Source organism: Curcuma longa, chromosome 15 (assembly GCF_044706935.1).
Source record: "Curcuma longa cultivar G26 ecotype Majalengka, Jawa Barat chromosome 15, ITB_CL_G26_1.1, whole genome shotgun sequence".
In the NCBI taxonomy this organism is placed as follows: Eukaryota; Viridiplantae; Streptophyta; class Magnoliopsida; order Zingiberales; family Zingiberaceae; genus Curcuma; species Curcuma longa.
In genome coordinates, this window is record NC_133875.1 from 10,931,072 (window position 1) to 10,956,496 (window position 25,425).

The window sequence follows — 25,425 nt, forward strand, 5'->3', positions numbered from 1 at the left end:
CAGTTTACCATTGATCAGAAAGAGTAGTGCACAAAACAAACCAGACAACAACTCCAGATAAAGAAAGATAGCCTTTACGAAGACAGATATAAAGTATTGACCTACCTGCAGCTAAAGAAAGATAGGGTTTCCGCGTACGGATATAAAGCGGTTACTGTTTACGGTGTACCGTTAGCGATATTAATAGTCTCAGAAAGGAACTCTTTATTAAGAGTCTCAGAAAAAGGAACTCTTAAGGGTTTCACTTAAGTAAGGGTGAACTTAAGGGGTAAGGGGTTCCATTAGCTTAAATACGATATAAAGGGGTTCAAGTTTAGGGTACAGCTATAAAGAAAGAGTACGAGAACAGCCCCTTTAGGGTTGAAGTTTAGGCTGTATATCTGTGCGCGTACGGATATAAAGACGGATATAAAGATAGGGGTTACGAGGACGGATCTTAAGGGGTTGAGGACTCTATATGAGACGAGGTAGAGACATAGGGCACTGAACCTTACCTTGAGATAGAAAGCATAATACAAAATTCCAACTCAGAAGGTTAATCATAAGAGCTAGGAACGCCGCTACTCTTCAACTCAGAGCTAGGAGAAAGGGGGTCCTCTCTCTTAAACTCAGAGATAGGAAAGCGTATATAGTAGAAGTAGGAGATAGGAAAGCGTATATAGTAGAAGTAGATATATTATAGTTCATTCAACTTTTGAGGGGAGGTTTATAGTTCATTTATATTAATCGGTCGTATCGTTCGGTCGGATATGGCATACGACTTACCCAGCTGCCGGCAATCTCTTAGGCGAAGTCTCGGACCCGAAAGTAGAACCGTCAAAAAGGTTCCCGTAGTGCATCTGGCTTCTGTGATGAATATACCATGAATCAGATGATATTGTACGTCACTGATTTCCTTAACAAAACACCCATTGGAACACCCATTTGAAGATAGAAATCTCTTAAGATAAAATGAAATTTTAAGAGCAATTTTGAGACAAGTTTTCCCTTAAGAACAGTAAGGCAAAAAAAAGAGAATAATTCAATCACAAATTGGAAGCCAAAGAAAAAGATCAAAATTCAATACGAAATTGGAACAGAAAAAAACAACAGATAAATTCAATAGTGTAGGCAGTCGTAGATAACTTCCATTGAGAAGAGTTGATGGGGTATTCCCGTATGAAAGAATGAAAGAGCTTTGGGTTTCAGTTTAGCCTTTAAAGGTAGGGCTCTTAAGGAGTTCCAGTTAGGGGAGCCATTTTTAGACCAGTTTGCTATTACTCTTCTTAAGAGAAAATAAAAGGGGAATTTCTTATAGTATAGGGTCGAAAACGGTACAAAAAAGGAAACCAATAATAAGGAAACCAATCGGCAGCCGTAGAAAATTAAAGGGGCGAAAAAAGGAAACCAATCCCCATACCAATCCCCATAAAGGAAGTACCCCATAGAAGGAAGTACAAAGGAAGTACATATTGAGAATTCCGAAGTCAGGAAGGGCAGAATAAAGGAATGAAAGAATAGTAGACTACCACAAAGGGAAGGGATTTCGGGAGAGTTGATCAAGTTTCGACGGTTCAGCACCCTTTATTTAAACTAGGTACACCTCACTTCGGCATTAAACTAGGTACACCTTACTTAGGCATAGGTCATTAGAGTTTGAGAAAAAGAAAAAACTGGGTTTTGAGTTTCAGTTAGGGGTTTTGAGTTGGAGTTAGGGGTGCTGTCCTTCGGTTTCTGTACTAGATTTGCTTGCGTTCACTTCCCCGTGCAACCCTTCTCGTCCGCTACGTCTTACGCTTGACATCCTCCATACCTAAGTTCCTGCACACTTAGCAGAGGGATCAGAACACCACAGGACCTAACTTAACTCGGTTGATCACATCAAAAATAACCGGGGCACCAACACACTGTTTATAATCTATAAGGAACTGACAACATGGTCTTCTGTGTGTCACTGTGCACACCATGATTATCTACAATATAGATTAAATGGACACTTGCATAAAAACTAAATGCAAACATTGACCAAAAGTAATTCTCATTTCAGAATGTTTATTCACATAGACAGCTAGGATTCTGGTATACATCCCAATAGAACTTCCACTCAAATTGCAATGAGATCTTCATAGATATGTATAGAACCACATAAAATCTCATGATATGTCACATTTGGTAAATTAGTTACTCTTAATCAACATCTATATGTTAATCTCAACATTCCAATGTTTTCAGTCAGTTAGAATTGATTGTTTGGTTAAACCAAGGAGTCTAATATTTTCTAGTCTTCCAGAATCAACGATGTTCAGTATCATGAAATCATCGATTAGGAAATATTTCAATACATACATAATTGCATATGTAGATATACCCATAATTGTGATATAATCACAATTTCTCTCATTTTATACATTATATCATGGATTTTATTAATTGAGTTTAAGATCTAATCAGATATATAGAAAATGTATACTCAAATAGTATTTTATTTATCTAATAAATTGTACATTATTTAAGGTGATTACCTTAGAACACCTCTCAATGGTCTAATGTCAATCGTTTTGGTATCTAATATCACATAGGCTTCTACATGACTCTCAAACTTGTATTGAGGTAGACTAGGCGGGTTAGTGAATTAGATGTCTAGGCAGAAAATCATGATCAATGGAACTGGGCAAAGAAGACTTGGAAGATCCAAGGCCCCAGGTGGAGAGTCTAGATGGATTAGTGGATTAGACGTCTAGTAAGTTGATGGGTCAGTGAAGATCGGACATTGAAAGGAAAGTCCTAGGGGTCAGAGGATTATATACTGAGCAGGAAGTCCAAGCAGGTAAAGGGTGATCGGATGCTTGGTGGTGAGAAGTCTATTGAGTGATTAGTCCTAACTAGATGTTAGACAAGACAAAGTTCAAGTAGATCTAGAAGACTAGATGTTTGGTAGGTGGGAAGTATGTCGAGTGACTAGTCCTAACTGGAGGTTAGGAAAGGATAAGTTCAAGCAAGTTAAGGGTGATCGGATATTTGGCAAAAGAAAATCCTAGGAGAGTGACCCTTAGGTAAGCCTAGTATGTTAGACATAATAGCATCTCAATAGAGTTTTGATGTGTGATCAAATAAGTTTGAAATTACGTCCTGGTTATACTTGATACATGTACAGGGACTTAGGAGAACATACGTAATCCAGATGACGAACCTTAGAAGAAGACGTAAGCTAGCGAGAAGGATGGCACGGGAAAGGAGTCGATGGGCTCGATGCATTCAAGGTATAAGTGCTCGGACTCGCCAGACTCCAAGCACCCAAATCCATTCCGAGTGCCTCAGCGTCTAGGCGCTTAGATCCCTTCAAAGCACCCTAGTGTCCAGGCGCCCAGATCCCTTTAGAGCACCCAAGCATCCAAGCACCTATATTATTCCTTTCGGGTGCTCGGATATCCATTCTAAGTTAGCACAAACCATTGCCAAGACAGATTAGGATGAAGTCCATGTCAGCAAAATCTAAGCACCCAGATAGTTTCCAGACTCCCGAAAGCCTTCTAAGCGCTCGAAACTATCACGTCAGCACAATGACCAGATAAAAAAAGTTATAAATAGACTAAAGCTCAAAGGAGAATGTACACACTCGATTTTATTTATTTTCATTTAATTTGTTTTAGTGTCTATACTCAACCATTGTACTAGGTTTCTTTGTCTTCAGATCATCTCTGACGAGGACATTTTGAGTAGAGGTTTCATAGTTCTTAGACTAACAATCTGAAATTGTGTGCCTCATGTTTCTTTTATGTTATATTTCTATTTTAATTAGTGTGTCCTTGCTAAAACGTTAGTAAGAGAAAAAAAATTACTTTTATTATAGGTCATTATTCATCCATCTCCTCTAGCAATCCAGGAATATCTTCTCCTGCACCAATAATTAATATCAGAGTTGGACAGCTCAAAAGGACTAACTGCCAACTCAGCAACTAGATCAAGAGGAATGGCTAGATTAAACATCCACCTATCGAAGTTTGAGGGCGAATTCACAATTTGAAAAAGATAATGGAGGTATTTTTTAAATAGATTTTGAAATTATGATATATATTAAATATGGTTTTGAAGTGTCTAGGAGCGAGGATAGAGAAGAAATCGATGAACTATGATGGACTAAGAAGCAGCGAAATGAATTCATGGCAAATGGTAAGGTTGAATTCCATCTACTAAGTGTGTTACTAGTGTAGGAATTCAATCAGATCAGTACCTACAACTCCACCAAAGATTTTTAGGAAAAGTTCTTAGAATTTCATGAAGGTATCTCGTAATCAAGCTAGCAAGAAGAGATCTGCTCAGAAATCAACTAAGTAATTTAAAGCTGGATAAGGGGGGAAACAGTGGCTCAACTACATGCACAACTTAAGGAGATATTAATAAATCTCTAAAATCTAGACGAAAGAGTGTCAAATCGAGACACTATAAGGTATGCATTGAACTTTTTTTCCATGGACCCCAGAATGGATGTCTATAGTAAATTCCTATTATATTTTGAAGAATCTAAAGGTAAGTAGTTTAGAGGATTTATTTTCTACTTTAGAATTACACAAATCTAGATGTGCAGGTTTGAAAGAAACAAGGAGTCAAACCACAACATCACTTTACAAGTAAAAGGGACCGAGTTAGACTCGGACACGTCACTAGATGTAGATGAAGAAGCCTTCCGATCTGGTAAGAAAAACTGAAAAGTTTTTTTTAAGGCTAATAATTTTGAGAGGAGACAAGCAACTAAATTATTAAAGAAGAAGCAGATGAGAAAGGTCAAATGCTTCAACTATGACAAAGAAGGTCACATAAGGATAACTGCCCCAAACTTAAGAAAACAATGAAAGAAAAGAGGAAATAAAAGATGAAGACCAAACAAAAGAATCTAAAAGCAACTTGGGACTACTCTTCAGAAGATTTAATGTCAGAATAAATAGTGGGGCTTGCACTAATGACAACGTAAGAAGAAGAGTCATAAGTGGGATTAAGCGACGAAAGCAATTGTGCAGGGGGAACCTCAATCAACAAATCGAAAACGGTAAGCGAGATGCATAACCTGCCCTATGATCAATTATATGATGCAATTAAAATGTTATTTAGGTCATTATATAAAGTTAGAAAGAAATATATGAAATTAAAACAAACAAATCTTGAACTAGAAAATAAATGTTCTAGTATAGTACATGTCCTAAGGAAGAATATGAAAAATTAACTATTGATAATTTAATACTAAGGGACTAGATAGATACCTTAACATTATACTTAAGAAAATTTTCTACTAGTTTAGATAAGTTGTACAATGGACCAAAATATAATTATCAAAATTTCAAGGGTCAAAATAAAAAAGTACTAAAATGGTTCATTTCAGAAAAATATTTGATAATTCTAGTAGGTTTAAATTTATTTTGAGTTCCAAAATCAATTTTGACAGCTTAAATTCTTTTTTGAATAGTCAACCAAGAAATTATTTTTTTTATTATTTTATGGTTGACTTGATCTCCAAAAATAATTTTTTAGAATATTTTGTATAGATTTTTTTTATAAAAATTATTTTTCTATGAAAATATGATATGATTTCTATTAGTATATAAAATTTAGATTTTTTGAATGATTAAATATTTTTTAATAATTAGCAAACAAAAATCATGTATTTTAAAATTTGAAAATTAAAATTGGTGAAAATTAATTTTTCATGATTAAAGATATAGTGATCTATATTTGGTAAAAATTTTAAAATTTTTTATGGTCTGAATAATTAGTACCCTATTTTTTATACAATCCTACTATTTTTTCCTATTATAAAAAGGGGGAGTAATAGAAAATTAGAAATTAGATATAAATCTAAGGGAGTAACAAAGTAAGAATGATTTTATTGCATTACGCTTGTTCATTTTTTATTATGTTTATTTTTTATTAGTAATTTATCTTAATTTTAAACTTAATTAGTTTGATCAACATTATAAAGGAAGAAATTGTTAGTACTTAGTGGATTTTGATGTGTGGGTAAATAAGTCTGAAATTAAGTCCTGATTATATTTGATATGTGTATCTAAGTGTATAGGGACTTAGAAGAATACACGTAATTTAGATGGCGAACCTTAACAAAAGACGCAAGCGAGAAGGATGACACGGGAAAAGAGTCAATGGGTTCGGTGCATCCGAGGTACGAGAAGTTGCGAAAGAGTACTTCGACAGAGTGAGAATGACGCACGGGAGTGAGCTAGAAGAGCACGGTGCATTCGAGGGACGAGAAACTGAAAGGAAGACTGCACAAAGTGACAAGACAAAATGAAGAAGGAAAATGATCAATAGAGGTTGACCATTTTCAGATGCTTGGAACTGGTCCAGCGTCCAAACTCGCCAGACTCCAGGAGCCCGAATTCATTCCGAGCACCCCAGCATCTAAGCCCCCAAATCCCTTCCAAGCGCCCAGATAACCATTCTAAGTTAGCGTAAGTCGTTGCCAAGATGGATCAGGATGGAGTCCACCTCGACGGAATTTAGGTGCTCGGGTCATTTTCAGGTGCCTAGATTGCATGAGTCGTCCAAAGATGTTAATGGACCATTGTTAGAGTGAATTGGATTCGACGAATCCAGGAGTTTGGAAGGCTTCCAGGCTCCCGAAACTACCACATTAGCACAACGGTCAAATCAAAGAAAAAGTTATAAATAAACTGAAGCATGAAGAAGAATATACACACTTAGTTTTATTTATTTTTGTTCAATTTGTTTTAGTGTCTATGCTCAACCATTATACAAGATTTCTTTACCTCCAAATCATTTTTGATGAGGAGATTTTAAGTAGAGCTTTCATAGTTCTTAAACTAATAATTCGAGAATTGTAACCAAGTAATTCTGTGCCTCATGTTTCTTTTATGTTATATTTCTGTTTTAATTAGTGTGTCCTTTCCAAAACGTTAGCAAGAGAAAAAAATTATTTTTATTGCAGGTCGCTATTCACCCCTCTCCTCAAGCAATCCACGAATCACTTCTGCTGCACCAACAAGACAAACTACAGTTAGGCTTATATTGCTTACTTATTTGTTGTATGCGTATCTTGCAGCAACCAAGAGCTGGAAGCATGACAGAAGCAAACATACGCAATCAAAATAATACTTGGAGTCAACTCAAGTTAAATTGGATCAAAGCAAATCCAAGCACCCGGATCATGTTCCAAACCCTCGAACAATCCAAGCACCCTAGGCTAGTCTAGGTGCCTGGATTAGGATATGACTCGGCTGGATAAAGACCGACGGAGTTGGATTAGATTTGATCGGTCTAGGGTGATCAAAAAGGGATCCAAGTGCTCAGAAGGGTTTTTATAAGTACTCAGCGAGCAACATTAAAGGATCAATAATTCACTTCTCATCTCTGATTCTACTGTGCTCATGAATCCAATTGAAGCTCTCCTCGTGCAATCAAAAAAGTTCAAAGAGGAGTGTACTGCTTTCAGGACTTCTAGATTAGCTCGACTCCAAGTGTTAGTTTTATATTACTTTAATTTTTATTATTTATTTTTGTACCTGGAGTGTAAGACTAGTTTCTCTGTCTTTAAAAAAGTTTTGGAAATGAGATTACTAGTGGACGAGTGCCTCTCGTACATATGTCTTAAAGAACCAACTCTAGGAGGTTGGGAACCAAGTAAATCCTATGTGTCTTTTTTCCTTAGTTGTTATATTCCACTGCCACTAACACTCTTGATAGAAAAATGGAAGAAACAAATAAATGATTGAGATTCATCCTCTTCTCTCACACGCAACAGTCCTATAGCTAAGACTTATGACTTCTTCGAATAGTCAGGACTGAGAAAGCCGTGGGTGACTATAGCTTAGAAGATATATTTGCACCGAATCATACATTCACATTGTGGCTCCTTGCTCATGGGAGGTTGCAAACCTGAGATAAACAACCTTATGTGTAAGATAAGGATTGTACCTTTTGTGGGGTTGAGCATGAGATACAGGAGCACATCTTCTTCAAATGTTCAGTGGTTGATGCACTTTGGAGGAGAGTTAAAGGATAACTACAGATGCATCAAGAGATATATATCCATATATAAGAGGATGCTTTAGGTCTTCAAATAGTACTATCGTGGGACATGAGTCTTGACTAAATCTTAACAACTAACAATGTCAGCCATGGTTCATTTTGTATATCGCAAGCTAGGAACCGAAGCTTATTTGAGAGACAATAGATTGATGTTGAGTGTACTTATAAGAAGATACAAATATACAAGAGGAAACCCCTAAGAAGAAGGGCTCATTGGATTAAGAAGATGAAGATTCTAAAGTTGAGAGATGCTCAACATCTAAAATGAAGGTAAGGAAATGCCCACCTCTTTATCTGAATATGAGGAAAAAGAAAAAAAGTTCACTAGATCAACAACAAGCATCAACATTGGAGTCGAAGACGATGAGCTGTCTACCTTATTAAAGTACAAGGAGTAAGTGTGTACCACCTCTAAGAGAGTAGAGGGCCCCACACAAAGATGCATACATATTTTAATTATTAAATGTAGCGATCATATTGTATACTTTGAGTGTAGGAAGAAGGGACACTACAAAAGCAATTGTTAAGTTTAATAAAAAAAAGTTTAAGTGACTTCCAAGGTAAAGGAGAAGTCAAATCTATGACATGGAAGGGCAGAACACATAATATGTTTCTTTTACAACAAAAGAAAAAAAAACTATCATGGAATCAATATTTGAGGAGGAAATCTAAGAAAGATATAGGAGGGAACTTCAAAGGTAAAACCCAAGGTATTATTATCTACTTGTAGCAATGCAATTAGTAATGATATTTCTTTAATTCATTATAAGAAATATGCTAGAATTAAAAGTTAAAATCTCAATGCTCATTATCATAAAAATAGAAAACTAGATAAACCTATGTATAATTTTAAGAAAATCTTTCATAAGGTCAGGGTTCAGTGGCATGATAACTCTAGAAGGAATTATCATAGTAAGATTATTTTACCTAATTAGTAAGGGAAAAATAAAGAAGAATCTAGATGATCAATTCAAAAGAATAGACACATGTCTAGAAATAAGAATTTTCAAATGAATAATAAGTTGTTAAGGAAATTAAAATTGATGAATCAATTCTTAAGGTCAAATTTTGATAGAAGACCTTAGGAAAATAACTAAAGATCATATAATAGTTTTAGCGGTTTATAATATTTTTGAATAAAAATTTCAATTTGAATAAATAGACGCACTTTAAAATATCATTAAAGTCCACTCACACTTTTAAATGATAATAAAAATTTAAATGATTATTTAATAGTTTTTCCTTAAATTTTAAATGCAAATAAATTTAATAGTTTTATTCTTAAATTTTAAATGACTCAAAATGGTCATTGAAATCTACTCATGTTTTCTAAAATGACTCAATATAGTCATTTATAATCTTCACTCAAATTGTAATATGCATATTTTCTTCTCAAAGTTTGAATGTGAATAGATTCACTCTAGTTTATTCGTGCTTTAAAATAACTAAATAATTCAAAAATAATCATATAACATTTTTGATCAAAATGATTAAATGATCCTTTTTTTAATTTTAAATTTGAATAAATAGACATATTTAAAGAGGTTGATTAAAATTATTATGTGACATTGTAATATTTTGATAAAAAAAAAATACTATTTTTAAAATTTATTTCTTAAAAAAATAAATGTGCTATTGTTTCACTTTGAGTTTTATTATTTTTAAAATTTTTAACACATAATAAATTTAAAAAATTTACAATAGCATTTTACTATTTTTCTCTTTTAATTTTTTTTTAATGATGTTCAGATGTTCTAAATATTTTAACTTATTTTACAATTTTAACTAAAATTATCACGAGAATTGTAGTCTAATTTTTTAAGGATAGATGGGTAAGAATACATGCAATTAGAATTTTTTTTTTGGCTTAAGGATTCACCGACTTAAAGAAATAAATTTAATAAAATACACTCAATATAATTTTTTTGATAAATTTAAAAAATTCTCTTTTAATAATTTAATAAAAAAATGTGTTGATTTTTTCATTTAATGTGAATATTTTGTCCTAATAAATTTTATTGTTATTTTCTATATAAATGTTAAAGATTCTTTTTATTAATAATAAATTATTTTTAAATTTTATTTAAGTAAATTTTAAAAAATTGATCATTTTCTATTTGAATTTCACTTGGATTTTAAGTTAAAATATTTTGATTTCAGTTTTTTTACTTTTCTTATTTTTGGTGCCTTGAATTGGAAAATTTTAACATAAATTATTATTTCTTAAGTTACAGAAACCAAAATGAAATCTTGGTTACTGAGGGCTAAAGTGAAAATTTCTCATTAAATAAAAGATTGGACATCGTAATCGCTATTCCGAAAGCTCGTCGTCAAGATCTTCCATCCCGGCGCCCCGCCCTCCTTTGTTGATGCTAAGCCGCTAGTTGGCGCCGTTTTTTTTGTAATCCCTAGGAAGCATAGATCACGCAACAACCTTTTCGGTATTTCATTCACAATTTCCTTATCCTACCTGTCTTCTTCTTGATTCATCTTTTTTTGTTCAAAGATGGCATGGAACTTGTCAATACCTCGTCGTCATCGAAAGCATCCGTCCCGTCGTCCTCCTCCATCGATTCTAAACTGCTAGGTGACGTCGCTTTTCTTTTTGATCCCTTGAAGGCGCGGATCTCGGAACAGTCTTTCCAGTAATTCTTTCATAATTACCTTGTCCTACCTCGTAGTCTTTTTGATTCTCGATTCATCTTTTTTTGTTCAAATATGGCACGGAACTTCTCAGGATGGACGCCGATCTCTTGTGCCTCTTTGAGCATTCTATAATATCTCTAGGTTTTCTTAGGCAAGATCACTATCGCCTTATTAGGTTTAGATATCTGACACACTTATTTCTAACTAAAGCTAGCTCTATTTTATGTTCTCGATCATCTTGGCTGATGATTTGTTGGATGCTTTGTCTTCCTTATTTCATCTCCATCCTAGGTCCCCAAGGTTTCACGATTACCCTATCCTACCTATCTTCTTCTTGATTCTTGATTCATCTTTTTTTGTTCAAAGATGGCATGGAACTGGTCGCTCCATTGAATTGATCAACCTATCCATGCGTTGTATGCTGCATCATTGATTTTTGAGATCAGTGTTTCATCAGTTAGATAACCCACTTTTTCTTTTCCTTGAATCGCCAAAATAACGAACTGAAATCATTCTTTGAAATTTGTGTCTTAGGTAATCTGCAGAGAATGATTCATATCTGAAGTTGCGACAATGGTTCTAAGGGACTTTTGACGAATCCTTGATCGAACTTTTAGTGTGATTAGGACCTTGCTCTGATACCATGAAATCAGAAAAGAATTATGAAGAAATCTATGTACCTTTCATTGAGAAATGATACAAATATATATACAATTCTATGATCTTTGTTGTGTCTAACATAGGAAAAAATCCCTATAATTAAGCCAAGGAATTATGACTATTATACATCATAACTAATTTGAAGGATTATGATTTTTTGTAGTGATCCTTATCATCTTTTTGCAACATGTTTTTTATTCCTTATTTTCAATGATCCTTATCATCTCTTTCCAACATTATATTGGGAGGGTGAGAGATAAAAGGAAACAAAGAGGTGTTACACGAGAGAGATAGGCGTTGGTGAAGGCTGAGAGCATTGGCGCTTGGAGAAGTTGAGTGGAGGCAACGTTTTGCACGAAGAGAGAATGAGAAGGAAGGGAGAGAGGTGTAAGATGTGGGAGAGAACACATGGGGAAGAAAAAAATGACTTCGGATGTGGATGTGTGGGGATAAACGCTTGAGTGGGAGAGAGAGAGAAAAGGAGAGAGAAATAATTATCCTAACTCCTAAAAAAAATCCCTAATTCATCCCCCAACCTGCTGAACTAGTTTATCTCCACTTAAATTTGATTTGATCATAAATTTGCCAAAACAAATCTAAAACAACCCTAGTTCGAACCCACATGACATGAATTGCCACACCTACTCGATGGGTTTAATCCGAACCCAATTTTGCTCAACTCGACTCCCAAAATCTACTTTGATGGTTCGGTTCGAGTTATTTGTGGTTAATTTAAAAAAAAAATTTAAGATGCAAAATTTTTCAATCAATTAAAACTCCATATTTAACAAATTTGAAATACTTAGCTTTGGTGATTTATGTGAACAATCATTTTAGGATGGTTGTAGGAATATTTGTTGGCTGATCTTGTGCTTGTACGTAGAGTCTAACTGTAATATAATGTTCAAATAGATGTAAAATGCATGTAAGATTAACTTGCCAAGACTGTTTGATTGTTACTGATATTTAGTTAGGACATATTACTAAATGATGTCATGCAAAATTAAATACGAAATTTAATTAATAACTTTCTGTTTTTTGTTTAAATGTTATTTTGAGAATTTCTTTTTTATTTTCTTGCTTTAGCAATGATTCATCTTTCAGCTGATTCTGTTCTTACTTAGATAGGCTTGACTATGAGCTTCTTTAATGACCCAATACTTATTCTAATATCACACTGATGATCTAAGTTGTAATTTCCTTTAGCACCTTCACTAGGAATTCTTTTTTTCTTGTAGCATCCATAATCATTATCATGGTATTAAAATGTATTTCATAATTGATAAATTGTATGTATGCTGAAAAATGAGTTCCTGTTGTTTCTATACTTAAAAAGCATTATGTCAGAACAGATGGTTGATTCAAGATTCACTGAATTGCTTGAGCATTGCAAGAGACACCTGAAAAACAAGTGGTTGTATGGCATACTAGATGAATTCATCACTAAACAACTTCCACACAATGTGACATGGGTACTTAGTCTTCTTTATGCCATGGAGCATGAAGGCGACCGTTCACTGACATCTACACAAGGTTGGACAAAACAAAAAGAATTGTTCGTTTTGTTAATTTAATCAAAGAATACATCAATTTTTCACAATCATAAATGTTTAACAGGAGAGCTAGCACATTCACTAAGGTTCTTAGCCTCTGTTGTATCACAAAGCTTTTTAGCATTTGGGGACATACTTGAGTTGCATAAGAAGTTTCTTGAACTCTCTGGTGGTATTAATAGAATTTTTGAACTAGAGGAACTGCTGGATGCTGCACAAAGTGGTATGTGTTGTATAATATGCGACGAATGTTCCTTTTTGCATCCTGCTGACTCACATTCATTCTACATGTATAGAATTATGCAAGACTCTTACTGGTACAGCATTCTAGTAATATATGTATTCATTCCTGCAACCTAGTACAAATAAATCCTTCCAGGTTACTATCAATGATAGTTAGACCATGTTGTCACATATCCTGATTGATGTTTACTCATTGTCGTTAAAATTGTCAATATTATTTACTAGAAATCGTACTCAAATGCTACATTGAGCACTTTAAATTAGAAATGTACCTTATATGCATGTGTTCATATATAATATAAATACATGTATATCTGTCTACAAGCATATTCTGGCTCAAATGTTGAACTTATTCACTAAAATCATGTCTTTTCCTCATATGAGTTTCACTTTTTTATATTTTCAGGGCATGTAGATGTTTAGGTTGAAACGTAAAAGAGTCATGAGGCCTGTGAACTTAGAATTTAAACACGAATTTTTTGCTGTTATCCTTTTGCCTTACAAATCATCAGTTTTTCTTCTTAATAATGGTTCTTAATGCTGACCATTGTGCTGTAAATTTCCTGAAGATGCAGAAGCATCTTTGTCAGACAATTCTGTCAGCAATGATTCCAATAGCCTGCCTGGTCCAGATTTCATTTCATTCTGTAAGGTGGATATTATCACCCCATCACAGAAGCTACTTGCTAGGCAGTTAACCTGTGATATTGTGCGTGGGAAAAGTCTGCTTGTTACTGGTCAGTATCAGAAATTTAGTGCATTTATTTTTCTTTGTATCAGAAACTAAGTGCAGTTTTATGATCATATTGAAGGTCCAAATGGCAGTGGAAAGAGTTCCATCTTTAGAGCTCTCCATGGATTATGGCCAATTGTATCTGGAAGACTCATAAAACCCTGCAATGGTGTGTTTTATGTACCACAGAGACCATATACAAGTTTAGGAACATTGAGGGATCAAATCATATATCCTCTTTCACGAGAAGAAGCTGAATTGAGGGTGATTACTATGATGAGGATTGGTAAGCCATTAACACAAGTGTCTAAATGCACTAAAAACATCCAAAATAAATTGAAGTAAACTTTAGAATTTTTTTATCACTTAATTACATGTCTACATATGATTGCAACTCATTTAATTATAATTTATAGGGTGTAGAATAACTTTTTTAACCAAAAACTAAGGCATTATGCTATGTCTTGACTAGGCTATCCAATCTTTTATTGTTTGGGACTCTCATTTAGGTTAGAGCATTAATTTTTATAATGCCTAATTGTTACGTGGAAATTTAAATTTACATGAGAAGGCTAAGTAAAATTGTCAGTAATTTGTTTTAGAATGGTTACCTGGTCTTCTAATCCTCTTGGGCACAATTGCATCACAAGTGAAATGGTAGTGAACCTCAATTTAGTATATTTATGACACATTGGATTATTTGCAATTGTAAGTGATTGTCTAATTGTATGCTTATTTTATTAGTTTAAACTGCTAAAATCAAGATCATATTGCTAGTGTATGCTTATTTTATTAGTTTAAACTGCTAAAATCAAGATCATATCGCTAGTGCATGTAATTACATTTAGCTTTACATCTAGTCTATGCTATATTTTACCACATTACCAAGTTGGCTCCGACATGATATTGACCTATTAATTCTAGTATAATTATTTATTATCTATATTATGCTACTAATTTATATCTAATGAAACACAATATGCATTCTTATTAGATTAAACATCATGAAATGATTTTTACTTCCATAATATGCTAAGGAACCCTTAAAATCATCATCTTTTGACCACATATATTATGATTTTCATATTTGGAGTTTTTATTGATTTGCATCCAAGCATAACAACCTTTTTTCTAAAAAAACATACTATCTATTTGTATTTCTTTTAAGATAAAATTTCCATTGAGTTTTATATATAACTTCCACTTCAAGAAGGTGCCAAAGTTACAATGCTAGTAGTGTAATGAATAAAAACTAAATGGTCTACTTTGGCATAGAAACTTAAGTGACATCCTAACAATACTTGTTGAAATATAATTCTAGGACTTTGGTTGAGAACCAATATTTCCTTATTATATTTTCATATTCTAGATCACTCTTAGCAATATATTTTAGTGCTCAAATGAATATTTTTAGGAGCAACATACATACTATATAAAATTGTAATTTTTATACGCATTTAAAACTATCAAAAAGAGTACATAGATTGGTCAACAATATGAGAACATTTTAACATAGTTATTAGTTGCTGAGATTAAAAGAAAAGAGTTTCTAAACATAAGAAGATTATTTCTTTTTTGTTGTGATTCATGTATATCATGTTTTTCACATTTCTGTTAGATTCCTATAATTTTTTATGCCTTTTGATTCATATCATGTCTTTAGCATAAAAGAGTGGGAGGAGCCTACTATTAACCTATTCTCTTTTACAAATTTGAATAAATTATTTTATCGTTGCTAACTAATTCTTCTTTAGTCTTCCTCTTCCTCATTTAATGTGCATTTTTGTCATATATTCACATCATTTAACTAGAGCATTTATTGATCGTCCAAGTATATGTCTGTACCATCTTTAACGTGTCTTAGAATTTTTCTTCAATAGGTGCAATCTTGACATTCTAATATTTTCATTTCTTTTCCTATCCATCCTCGTATGTCCGCACATTTAACTTTGTGACTTTCATTTTTTCGTGTGCTCGAGTCATAGTTCAATATTCAACTCCATATAACATAGTAGGTTTAACCGTTATTTTATAGAATTTTTCTTTAAATTTTAGAGGTATTTTACATTACAAAGAACACCTGACAATCTTTTTTATTTTAACCATTCTATTCTATACGTTTCTCTCAATCCCTTCATCTTGTTGCAAAAATGATCCTAAATAACTTATCATTTTCTATCTTACAATTGTTTTATTATGTCTAGTATTACTAAACTTAAATTTTATATATTCTGTCTTTGCTAAATCTAAAATATTTCACATTCAGTGTTTCCTACTAAAAGATTCGAGTTTAACATTCAGTGTTTCCTACTAAGATTCGAGTTTAACATTTACTCCTTCACATATTTCATATATCAAATTAATATCATTTGCAAATAATATTCACCATGGTAACGTGTCTTAGATGTGCTCAATGAGTTCATCCATGATTAATGTAAAAAGATAGAGACTTAAAACTGATCCTTAATGTAATTCTATCTTTATAGGAAATATTTCAGTTAATAATTTTAATATATGCTATGTTAGCACCTTTTTTTTTTAATTCTCCACAATTTTCTTCGGGACTCTATCACAAGCTTCTATTGTTACGCCCCGGGAGACAGCTGTTCAAGAAATTTCGACAGCATCTCCCCTGTAACAATTGACTTTCCCTGAATACATACACAAATAAGGAATCCATAACATGCTATGGATATATATATAACAGAAATGAAAGGACAAAGTAACCAATACGTCATACATCCACATAAAGTGATCCACACGATCACTATCAACATCACCAAGTCTAGTATCATAACCACACCTGCATATCAAATCCATCCCAATCCGTATAAACAACTCGAAATGAAAACCAAATATCGAATCATCGGAAAACCAGATACTCGAATGGAAAACACAGCAAGAAGTCTAATAAGTCCAACTACACGAATAACGTAAAGAAAAATAAAACCAAAACATAAGTGGTTTAGGACTAGCAGTGCAGCTCTCCAGACGACATCAACCTGAAATAGACATACAAGTAAACGGAGTGAGTTCAAACGAACTCAGCGGGTATCTAGTAGACATGTATCAAATAGTTATCAGACAATAATAAAAATACTGGTAGAAGAGTAACAGGAATGAAAACCTGAACTCGAAATACATATACTCACTAGAACATACTAACAGTATAATCATGGATAAAATGATCCAATCAAATCCATACGATCCCTGAATATCCATATCAAACATATGCAGTATCCTGAAGGCAACAATATCACCAATGTAACCATATACCATGTATAAGTACAATAACATATCCTGGTCACCCCTGCTACCCATCAGCTCCATAACATACCAAAGTGAGGTCGCGTGGGTCCTGAGTAATGCCCGTCAGATCCATCATCCATATGTAAGGTCGCGTGGGAACTATGCCTATCAGATCCATCACACTCAAATGGTGAGGTCGCGTGGGAACTGATAAATGTCTGTCAGATCCATCACCCATATGTGAGGTCGCGTGGGAACTATGTCCGTCAGATCCATCACACTCAAATGGTGAGATCGCGTGGGAACTGATAAATGCCCTTCAGATCCATCACCCATATGTGAGGTCGCGTGGGAACTATGCCCGTCAGATCTATCACACTCAAATGGTGAGGTCTCGTGGGAACTGAATATGCCCGTCAGATCCATCACTTGTATGTGAGGTCGCATGGGTAGGGGTATAACCGCTGTGCACTCTGACATCATCGCTAATACGTGACCGAATGGACAGTATGCTGGCCAGCGTGTCATAATATAAACATGGTATCTACCCTAGTACAGGTAACCACATACAATCCATAATACACACTACACTAGTACCAAAGTGGTACAAAGTCATATGTCTAGCATGTGCATCAGTAAATGAAATATATAACCACCAACCACTAGCATATGAAAAGTATCACATGATATCCAGTCAAAAGCATAACTGATAACATAACTAGATCACAGGTATCAAATAGAGATCTGTATGAACTGAAAACATAATATCACTGGTAGCTAAAAATGTATACATGTCTAAATACGGCATATCTATAAATAGATAAGTCAGAGACAAGATACCTGCCTTCAGATTTGTCATGTATAATCACAGAGAATCTGCGTCTGATATTATCCGCAATCGATCAAATCGAATCAATGTCCTGTATCCAAGAACATTTACATCTAATCAGCCAGATAATACCACACATCGAAATCCAGAGTCCTAACCAATTCACATCCTATACATGCAACATCCTGATCACACCATCAGTATACATCATAACTCCAACAAATTTCTCCAACTCGTTGCTAATCAACAGAAAGCTAACAAGTAACACTTACCTCCAAATGAATCAACTCCTTTTCCTTAGCCAAATAAACCTTCGATCAGGTCCTTCAATTTGAACAGAACCACAACCGAATGTCATTCAGAAACCATACAATTAACCTAAATTTGAACCCAACAGAGATCTTACCTCAGATCACTTAGATGCCCTAAAAACAAGCTCTGATAAGTGATCTGTAGCCTCTCCGATCAGCAATGGTTGAGCTCCAATTCTAGCGATCCAATCGAGTCCACGTTTCCTCTGTCCAGGACTCGTCTACTGCCTCATCCAACTAATACCTTAATGGATCTGCTCAAGCTCAACAAAAAGAAAACCCTAAAGCTTCAAGATTTGTTGTTACCTTAGATCCGGTCGCCGATGGTGGCTTGAAGCAGCGAAGAGCCGGCGGCGGATGCGTGAAAGAGCAAGGGTCGGCTGCGGTCGAACCGGGAATAGGGCTACGATCGGCGTCGGCGAGGAGAGCTCGGAATCGCGAAGAAGAAACTCGACGCCGACAGGGATCAGGCGCTTGAAGGCTCCGCGGCGGTCGCCTCAGCAGGGCACACCGCCGGCGACAGCAGCGAAGGGTAATAGCCGACGTTGTAGGAGGCGCAGGACCACCAGCCGACGGCGGCGGTGAGGTCACGGCGAAGAACGAGATCGGGGAAGAAGATGAAGCTCGGACGGAGGAGGCGTCGGACAGATCCAAAATCGCGAATGAGGGTTTTCGAGGAGTTTCACTGTTTAATTTAACCCTGGCCGAATTGATCGCACCAACCCAAACCAACCGAACCCAACTCGAACTCAAACCACTGAATCAGCCAAACCACAATCGAACCGAACCCAAACTGAACCAATCCCTTGTGAACCGGTTTATTTTCGGTTCACTTGGTTCAGTGACCAAACAACCTCCGATTTGATCCAAACAAGCTTCGTTTGGTTCGACTTCGCGAGACGAATCTTTTCGTATCTATATTAAAGTTTTTCGGTATCTTACATCCTCTCCTATTAATAAAAATTTGGTCCCCAAATTTTGTTATTTCGAACAACCTATACTAACAACAAATATGTAGTATATAAGTTGAATAGGGAAACGACATGATACCAACTCACATACTTCAAGTAAACAGGTGGGGGTATCGAGCTCGCATCGTATCCTCAAGCTCCCAGGTAGCCTCCTCGTCAGTGTGATGCTGCCATCCGACTTTGACAAGTCGGATTGTCTTGTTACGCTCCTGGTGATCCAAAATCCGTACCAGAACCTCCTCGTATGTAGCACTTTCTTGACATCTTTTTTGGTTTTTTTGTTCGTACAAGTATAATAATTTATAGGATGTTAGTTTTTCTTCACTTTGTCTTGTATTTTCTCATTCTGCCACCAAAATTTTTTACTTAGTGGTGTACGTCTGTTTGAGTCACCGAGTATACTCTTGATCATTTTTAACTTTAATATCATCTTATCTCATATTATATTTGAGTCACCATGTATTTCTTCTAATACTTGTACTTCTATCCTCTGCTTAAATATGTTTTGCTTCCTATCTTTAATTTCCACCACTGGATTCTAGCAATCTTGCATGATTTCCTTCTATTGATACTATACCTAAGATAGATATCCAACATTACTAACCTATGTTAGGTAGTTAAGTTTTCTCTAGATTAGTGTATGCTCGTATTATTCTTGCTCTATTAATTCTATTGATGGATCTTAGAATCTATCCTATAATTCCACCAAATTCAAAGCAATCTGGGGAATTAGTGGATTTGTTAAATTTGGACATAAAATTCTTGTATGTAAAAGAGTTTTAGATATGTTCGTCGAAGCATAGGTTGTCAAAATTTAAAGGAAATCTATGAGTTTCGTGTGACTGTTGTGTTTACTAGATTAAAAATGCTTTATGGCAAGGATTGAAATGTTGAATTCTGTTAGTCGGCGCAAGCAAAATTTATCGTGTTTCTTGTATATTGGCACACAAGATGAATTGACATCGATATAGAGCGATGACATGCAAAGGAAATAGAAGGGAGACTGAGGAGAAAATGCACTAGAGAGAGAAGTACCTTAGAGAGAGGAGAAAGGGAGGTGCAATTTTTAATTTTCTAACAATACTAACCTAATTAAATAGTTTAAACTAATTTATTATATATATATATATACTTGATCTAATTTTAAATGGATCAAAATAAATCTAAATCGAGTTTTATTTGAACCCACTTGATTCTAATTATCATTACTCGATGAGCTTTATCTAATCGATGGTTTAAAATTTCGAGCCATATTAAAGTTTCGATTTATGATCGGAATGATATGGTTTCGATAGCGTATCGTGTCATGCCGATATAATTTTAATATTTTTTAAATATCAAATATATTAATTAAAAATATTTTAACTTAAATATTAAAAATATTTAAAATATAAAAAAATAATTGTGGGATCGTAGAGCCTCGGTTAGCCCGCGGGATCGCACTGCCCTCATGACCTCGCAGAGGTCACTGTGGCGGCTTGCGGTGCCAGTGTTAATACCAGTGTCGTGCGGCAGGGGGAACGATAAATTTTGCCCGTGTCGTTCGACACGATATGAAAGTTTGAGCCATGGCTAATCCTAAACCTATTTAATCTCAAAACTCAAGTTTAATTTAAGCTAATTAGTTTTCTAAAAAATTTAAAATCTAAAAATTCAAATACAATAAAACTTGGTACTGACAGAGTTTTTTTGGATTTTTAAATTTGTGATGTCATAAAAAACCAAAAGAGATTATATGAGCAAGTGATAGAAAACTAAAGTTTGATGAGATTATGTCGAGCTTCTCCTTTGTGTCTTCTCTTAGTTTCGGTTTTAGCATCAAGGAACAACTAGCATTTGATAAGATGCTTTGATTAAATGAAAATTGTATTTGATTAAATTAGTTTTTTCCTACTTGTAATTCATTTCATACAAAATTATATAACTTATTAAAAAATATACTTTCACTTCAAATTAAATTGCATCTTTAATAATAACAGCCTCTCAACGTTCAAATCTTGAATTGTTTCAATATTGCAAAATTAGAAGCAGAGCATGCCCATGCCCTAATTTATATTAAATTAGGGATGATTTCATTCTGGTTGATCATTTCAGCCTTCTATTTGCAAAAGTTGAAAAAATTATAAGTGTAAATCATTATGAAATGAAAGAAGTATACAACTTATTTGTGACTAAAGCTCAAAAATAAAACTTAATTAGTTACACCCACTTTTAACTCTAAGATGATCAAATTAATCAATAAATATAAACAAAAGAATAATTATTAACTAAATTAATGATAATAAAAAATTAATTAAAAGTTATACCTTTATTAAATAAAATTAATTGTGCTATTATTAATAATTTAATTAAGTATCAAAATTGTACCAGCATTGCATGATTTTGTATTGAAATTGTTGCAATTAGATGTTGAAACTCCGACACACGATCATGATTGTATGTTTCAGAATATTATGCTATCAAAACGTGAAACCTACATAAATTTATTAGAGTAAGGGTACTAAGATGAATTTGGAGTTAGTAATTAGGTGCAACATCTATAAATGATAATAAAAAATAATTTAGAAGATGATCAATAGAATTTGTGTTTAGAAGAAGTTATTGAAGAAGAGAAGTTGTAGTGGGTAGAGAGAGGTTAGTGAAAACATTGTCTATGTCGAGTGGCTAACATAGGTAGACAATGATTCCACCAAACATTACAATTTAGGAACCTAAATGATATTCTTTTCTCTTTCATAATGGCATCAAGATGGAACATCTTTTTTTGTTACTAAATCAATTTAACTTAAACTAATTCACTTACTAGTTATGACCTAGCAGTCTACCCACCCCCGTGTCGGTGTTTCTATAAATTTATATTACATATTATATATATTTTTTAAAATGTCAAGAGTAGTTCCTATAATTGTTTAAGAAATCTGAAGTTGAAATTCTAAAATATTAACAATGATTCCAACAACAAGAACAATCAAGTTTTATCTCACTCATGGGGTCTACTACTCCTATGTCATTGGATTCTATTCCCTATTATATCATCATTTATGTTTAAATAAATTTTATCGTATTTTATCATTATTAACTAAGTCTTCTTTGGTCTTCCTCGTTTAATATGTATGTCATAATTTCACATTGTCTAACTGGAATTGATAATGATTGTTTTAGTTTAATTATATCTGGAATTTAAGGATTTAAGAATTTTATTTGAGAATACATAAGAAACTAATAATATTTATTTTTAATTAAGATGAAGTTTTTATAGTAAGATTTTAGATTATACTAAATTACATGAATACTATTAATCTAGGATGTGAATATACGGAATATAGTATTTTTGAAGTACATTATTATTTATGGGAGAAATAAACTGTAGATTTTTTTAATCATAAAATTGTAGTTCTTATAAAAGTTTATAGATAGACCACCAAAATTAATGTTAAATTTTATTATTAATCAAGCTGTATTTGACCCAACTAATTATAATTAATTTTGCAATTATTTATAAAATAGGTTAATGCACAACATTTAAATGTTAAATTTTATTTCTGTCCTTATTGACTGATTGTGTGGAATTCTATTCACATTTTCCTCTGAAAATAATTTTATTTTATATGAAATCTCATAAAATGGAAGGGGAGCCTTCGGTAAACCTAGAGGTCACAGGTTTTGGAAACAGCCCTTGCCAAAATAATTTTATTATATATGAAATCTCATAAAATGATTAACCATAGCTCGGGAGTAATGTCTGTAAATAGTTTGTTATTGGAATTTTGTAATTTATGTACGATTGTGTTGTAAAGGATAATATTTGCAAAATAATATTATTGGGCACTTTTTGTTCACATCTAGTAATGTATCCTTTATATTCATGATATGTAGGTGAAAAATCTGAGGCAACTAGACTTCTGGATGTTCACCTAAAAACCATTCTGGATAATGTTAGGTTAGTTTATCTTCTTGAACGAGAAGGTTGGGATGCTACTGCTAACTGGGAAGATGTTCTGTCTCTAGGAGAACAACAGAGGCTAGGAATGGTAAATTTCTTGACCCTTGTTTATAAATTTTTATGTCGATTGTTATCATTTATGCCTAGCTTATGTATTTTTTCCAGGCTCGCTTATTTTTCCACCACCCTAAATATGGTGTCCTAGACGAGTGTACCAAGTATGCAAGCAACGACATTGTTCAAATTTGGATGATTTCTTTGAATTGAACATGAAATATTTTATTTCTTTTTTCTGTGACAGTGCCACTAGTGTTGATGTTGAAGAGCATCTCTACAAATTAGCAAATGAAATGGGAATAACCGTCATTACATCCTCTCAGGTAACCAATGAAAGGAAGGCTTTTAATTGTGTATATAAATTTGGGTTGAGCATTCACTGCTTAAATGTCAATATGCATTTTACAGCGACCTGCCCTCCTACCATTTCATTCAATGGAACTGAAACTTATTGACGGGGAGGGCAAATGGGAGTTATGTGAAATAAACCAGTGAGAATTTGGATTTGCTGGAATCTTTAGGTTCAGTTGCACTATTGTTTTTAGTTATCTATGCCATTTGAAGTAGTAAATACCTCACAAATTGCAATTCAGATATTTTCACTTTGGTAAGTGCAACAACAAACACAATAACTTGGTTGAAGTCTCCACATACTGAAAATTCCTTTTCCAAGTTGCAGAGATGGATGAATGCATCTCCTTTCGGGTATAGGATTGATTCTCTGAATGCAGTACACCAAGGCATACAATGTACATATACAAGTATACGAGGACGTTGCATCATATTCGTGCAATTGTTAAGATACTTCCGTGCATTGTCTCTGATTCTGTAGAATAAAATGTCATTGTTTGACAACTTTATTCAAATGGTTCCTAGATTTAGTACACGGGAACAACAAGTTTATTCAATCAAAATCATAGTGATTATGTGAAAGTTTCTAGGTTATTGTTGCATTTTTTTATTATTGTTTGTCCTCTAGTCACTGTTTTCCAGACTTCGAGTGCAGTTTATTCACTGTTTTCAACACGTCACAAGAACGCAGCTTTGTGGCGTGCACTGATTGTCAAAGGGATGCGAGGTATAACACTATTAGTCATGGACTTGTGGGTGTTTATAATCTATGCCATTTCTATTAGCTATACTATTGTATGCTTTATAATTTAAACATTAAAGATATGGTACAAAATTCTGTTGTTTTTTATAATGTTATTATGCAATTCTTTTACAAATCAAAACTGATAGAAATATAAATACTATTGATGCCATCGTAAAGTTAAAAGTTGATGACTTATTTTATGATCATTATGAAAAAGTTAGGAGGTTGATTTTTGATTGAGTAGTCACATGTATTTTCAAATTTGTCTGATGGATGGTGTATGGAGTTGAGCATAGCATCTTCAAGATTAATTGGATCGTAAGATCAGTTGAATATTTAAATTATAAATAAATAAGTAATAACATCACTATGGTAGAGGACTTTGATATTATTATATCATACTTTATTATTAAATAATGGATACTATTATTCGAATTGTTTATCATAGTTTGCCAATTACATAACCTCATGCTTTATTAATAAATAGATTATACTATTTGAATTTTTTATTATAATTCACCAAATGCATAATCACATGTTTTTTTATTTAATAAATGATAGTTTAATTTTTTTACTATAACTCACCAATTATATATAATAAGATCATAATGAAAGGAAAGCTTTATTAAGTTATGTTTATAGTAATTTTCTAGTTCATTTAATAAGATTTTTATGTTATATTACAATAATAATTTAGTGATCAAGACCTAAACTTTTAATCCTTGTTTAGTACTTAGATATTCTTGAATACTATCTAGTGATCTTTATTATGATCAACATGATATATTTTAAAGTAACGTACGAAATCTCATGCATATTATGATATGCTTATCGTCCCTTGGATATGCATTATTACAAAAAGTAATGGCATGCACCTTAGAGGCAATGCTCTTTTTAGTATTTTGTAAATTTATTGAGTTTGGAAGCCTCAACAAGTTCTTGAATCTATCCTGATACTTAGTATATAGGTTGCCTCTCTTTGATCTTATAAATTACAACATTAGGATATTATTTCTAATAAACATATATCATTGATAGAAAGGACTAAGAATTGTATGAAAACATAAGAGGGCACATGCCCTGCCGAAACGAGTTGCTAA

General features: G+C 33.5%; 1 protein-coding gene across 1 annotated transcript; it reads left to right on the plus strand.

Moving 5' to 3' along the window:
- Positions 1-12,698: 12,698 nt before the first annotated feature.
- On the plus strand, positions 12,699-24,180 carry LOC141846583 (ABC transporter D family member 1-like). The gene is made up of 9 exons (XM_074734619.1): positions 12,699-12,873; positions 12,958-13,116; positions 13,706-13,873; positions 13,949-14,155; positions 23,106-23,260; positions 23,338-23,390; positions 23,474-23,552; positions 23,638-23,836; positions 23,909-24,180. Exons 1-8 carry the CDS (start codon positions 12,834-12,836, stop codon positions 23,722-23,724), a joined length of 948 nt encoding a protein of 315 aa, XP_074590720.1. The 5' UTR covers positions 12,699-12,833; the 3' UTR covers positions 23,725-23,836; positions 23,909-24,180.
- Positions 24,181-25,425: the final 1,245 nt, after the last annotated feature.

What these genes read in the sequence shown, in the direction of transcription:
- LOC141846583 (XM_074734619.1), top strand. Translation starts at nt 12,834, where the DNA reads ATGGAGCATGAAGGCGACCGTTCACTGACATCTACACAAG. An exon ending in GCTGGATGCTGCACAAAGTG is followed by an intron (nt 13,117 to 13,705) that starts GTATGTGTTGTA and finishes AATTTCCTGAAG; the next exon opens with ATGCAGAAGCATCTTTGTCA. An exon ending in GTCCTAGACGAGTGTACCAA is followed by an intron (nt 23,391 to 23,473) that starts GTATGCAAGCAA and finishes TTTCTGTGACAG; the next exon opens with TGCCACTAGTGTTGATGTTG.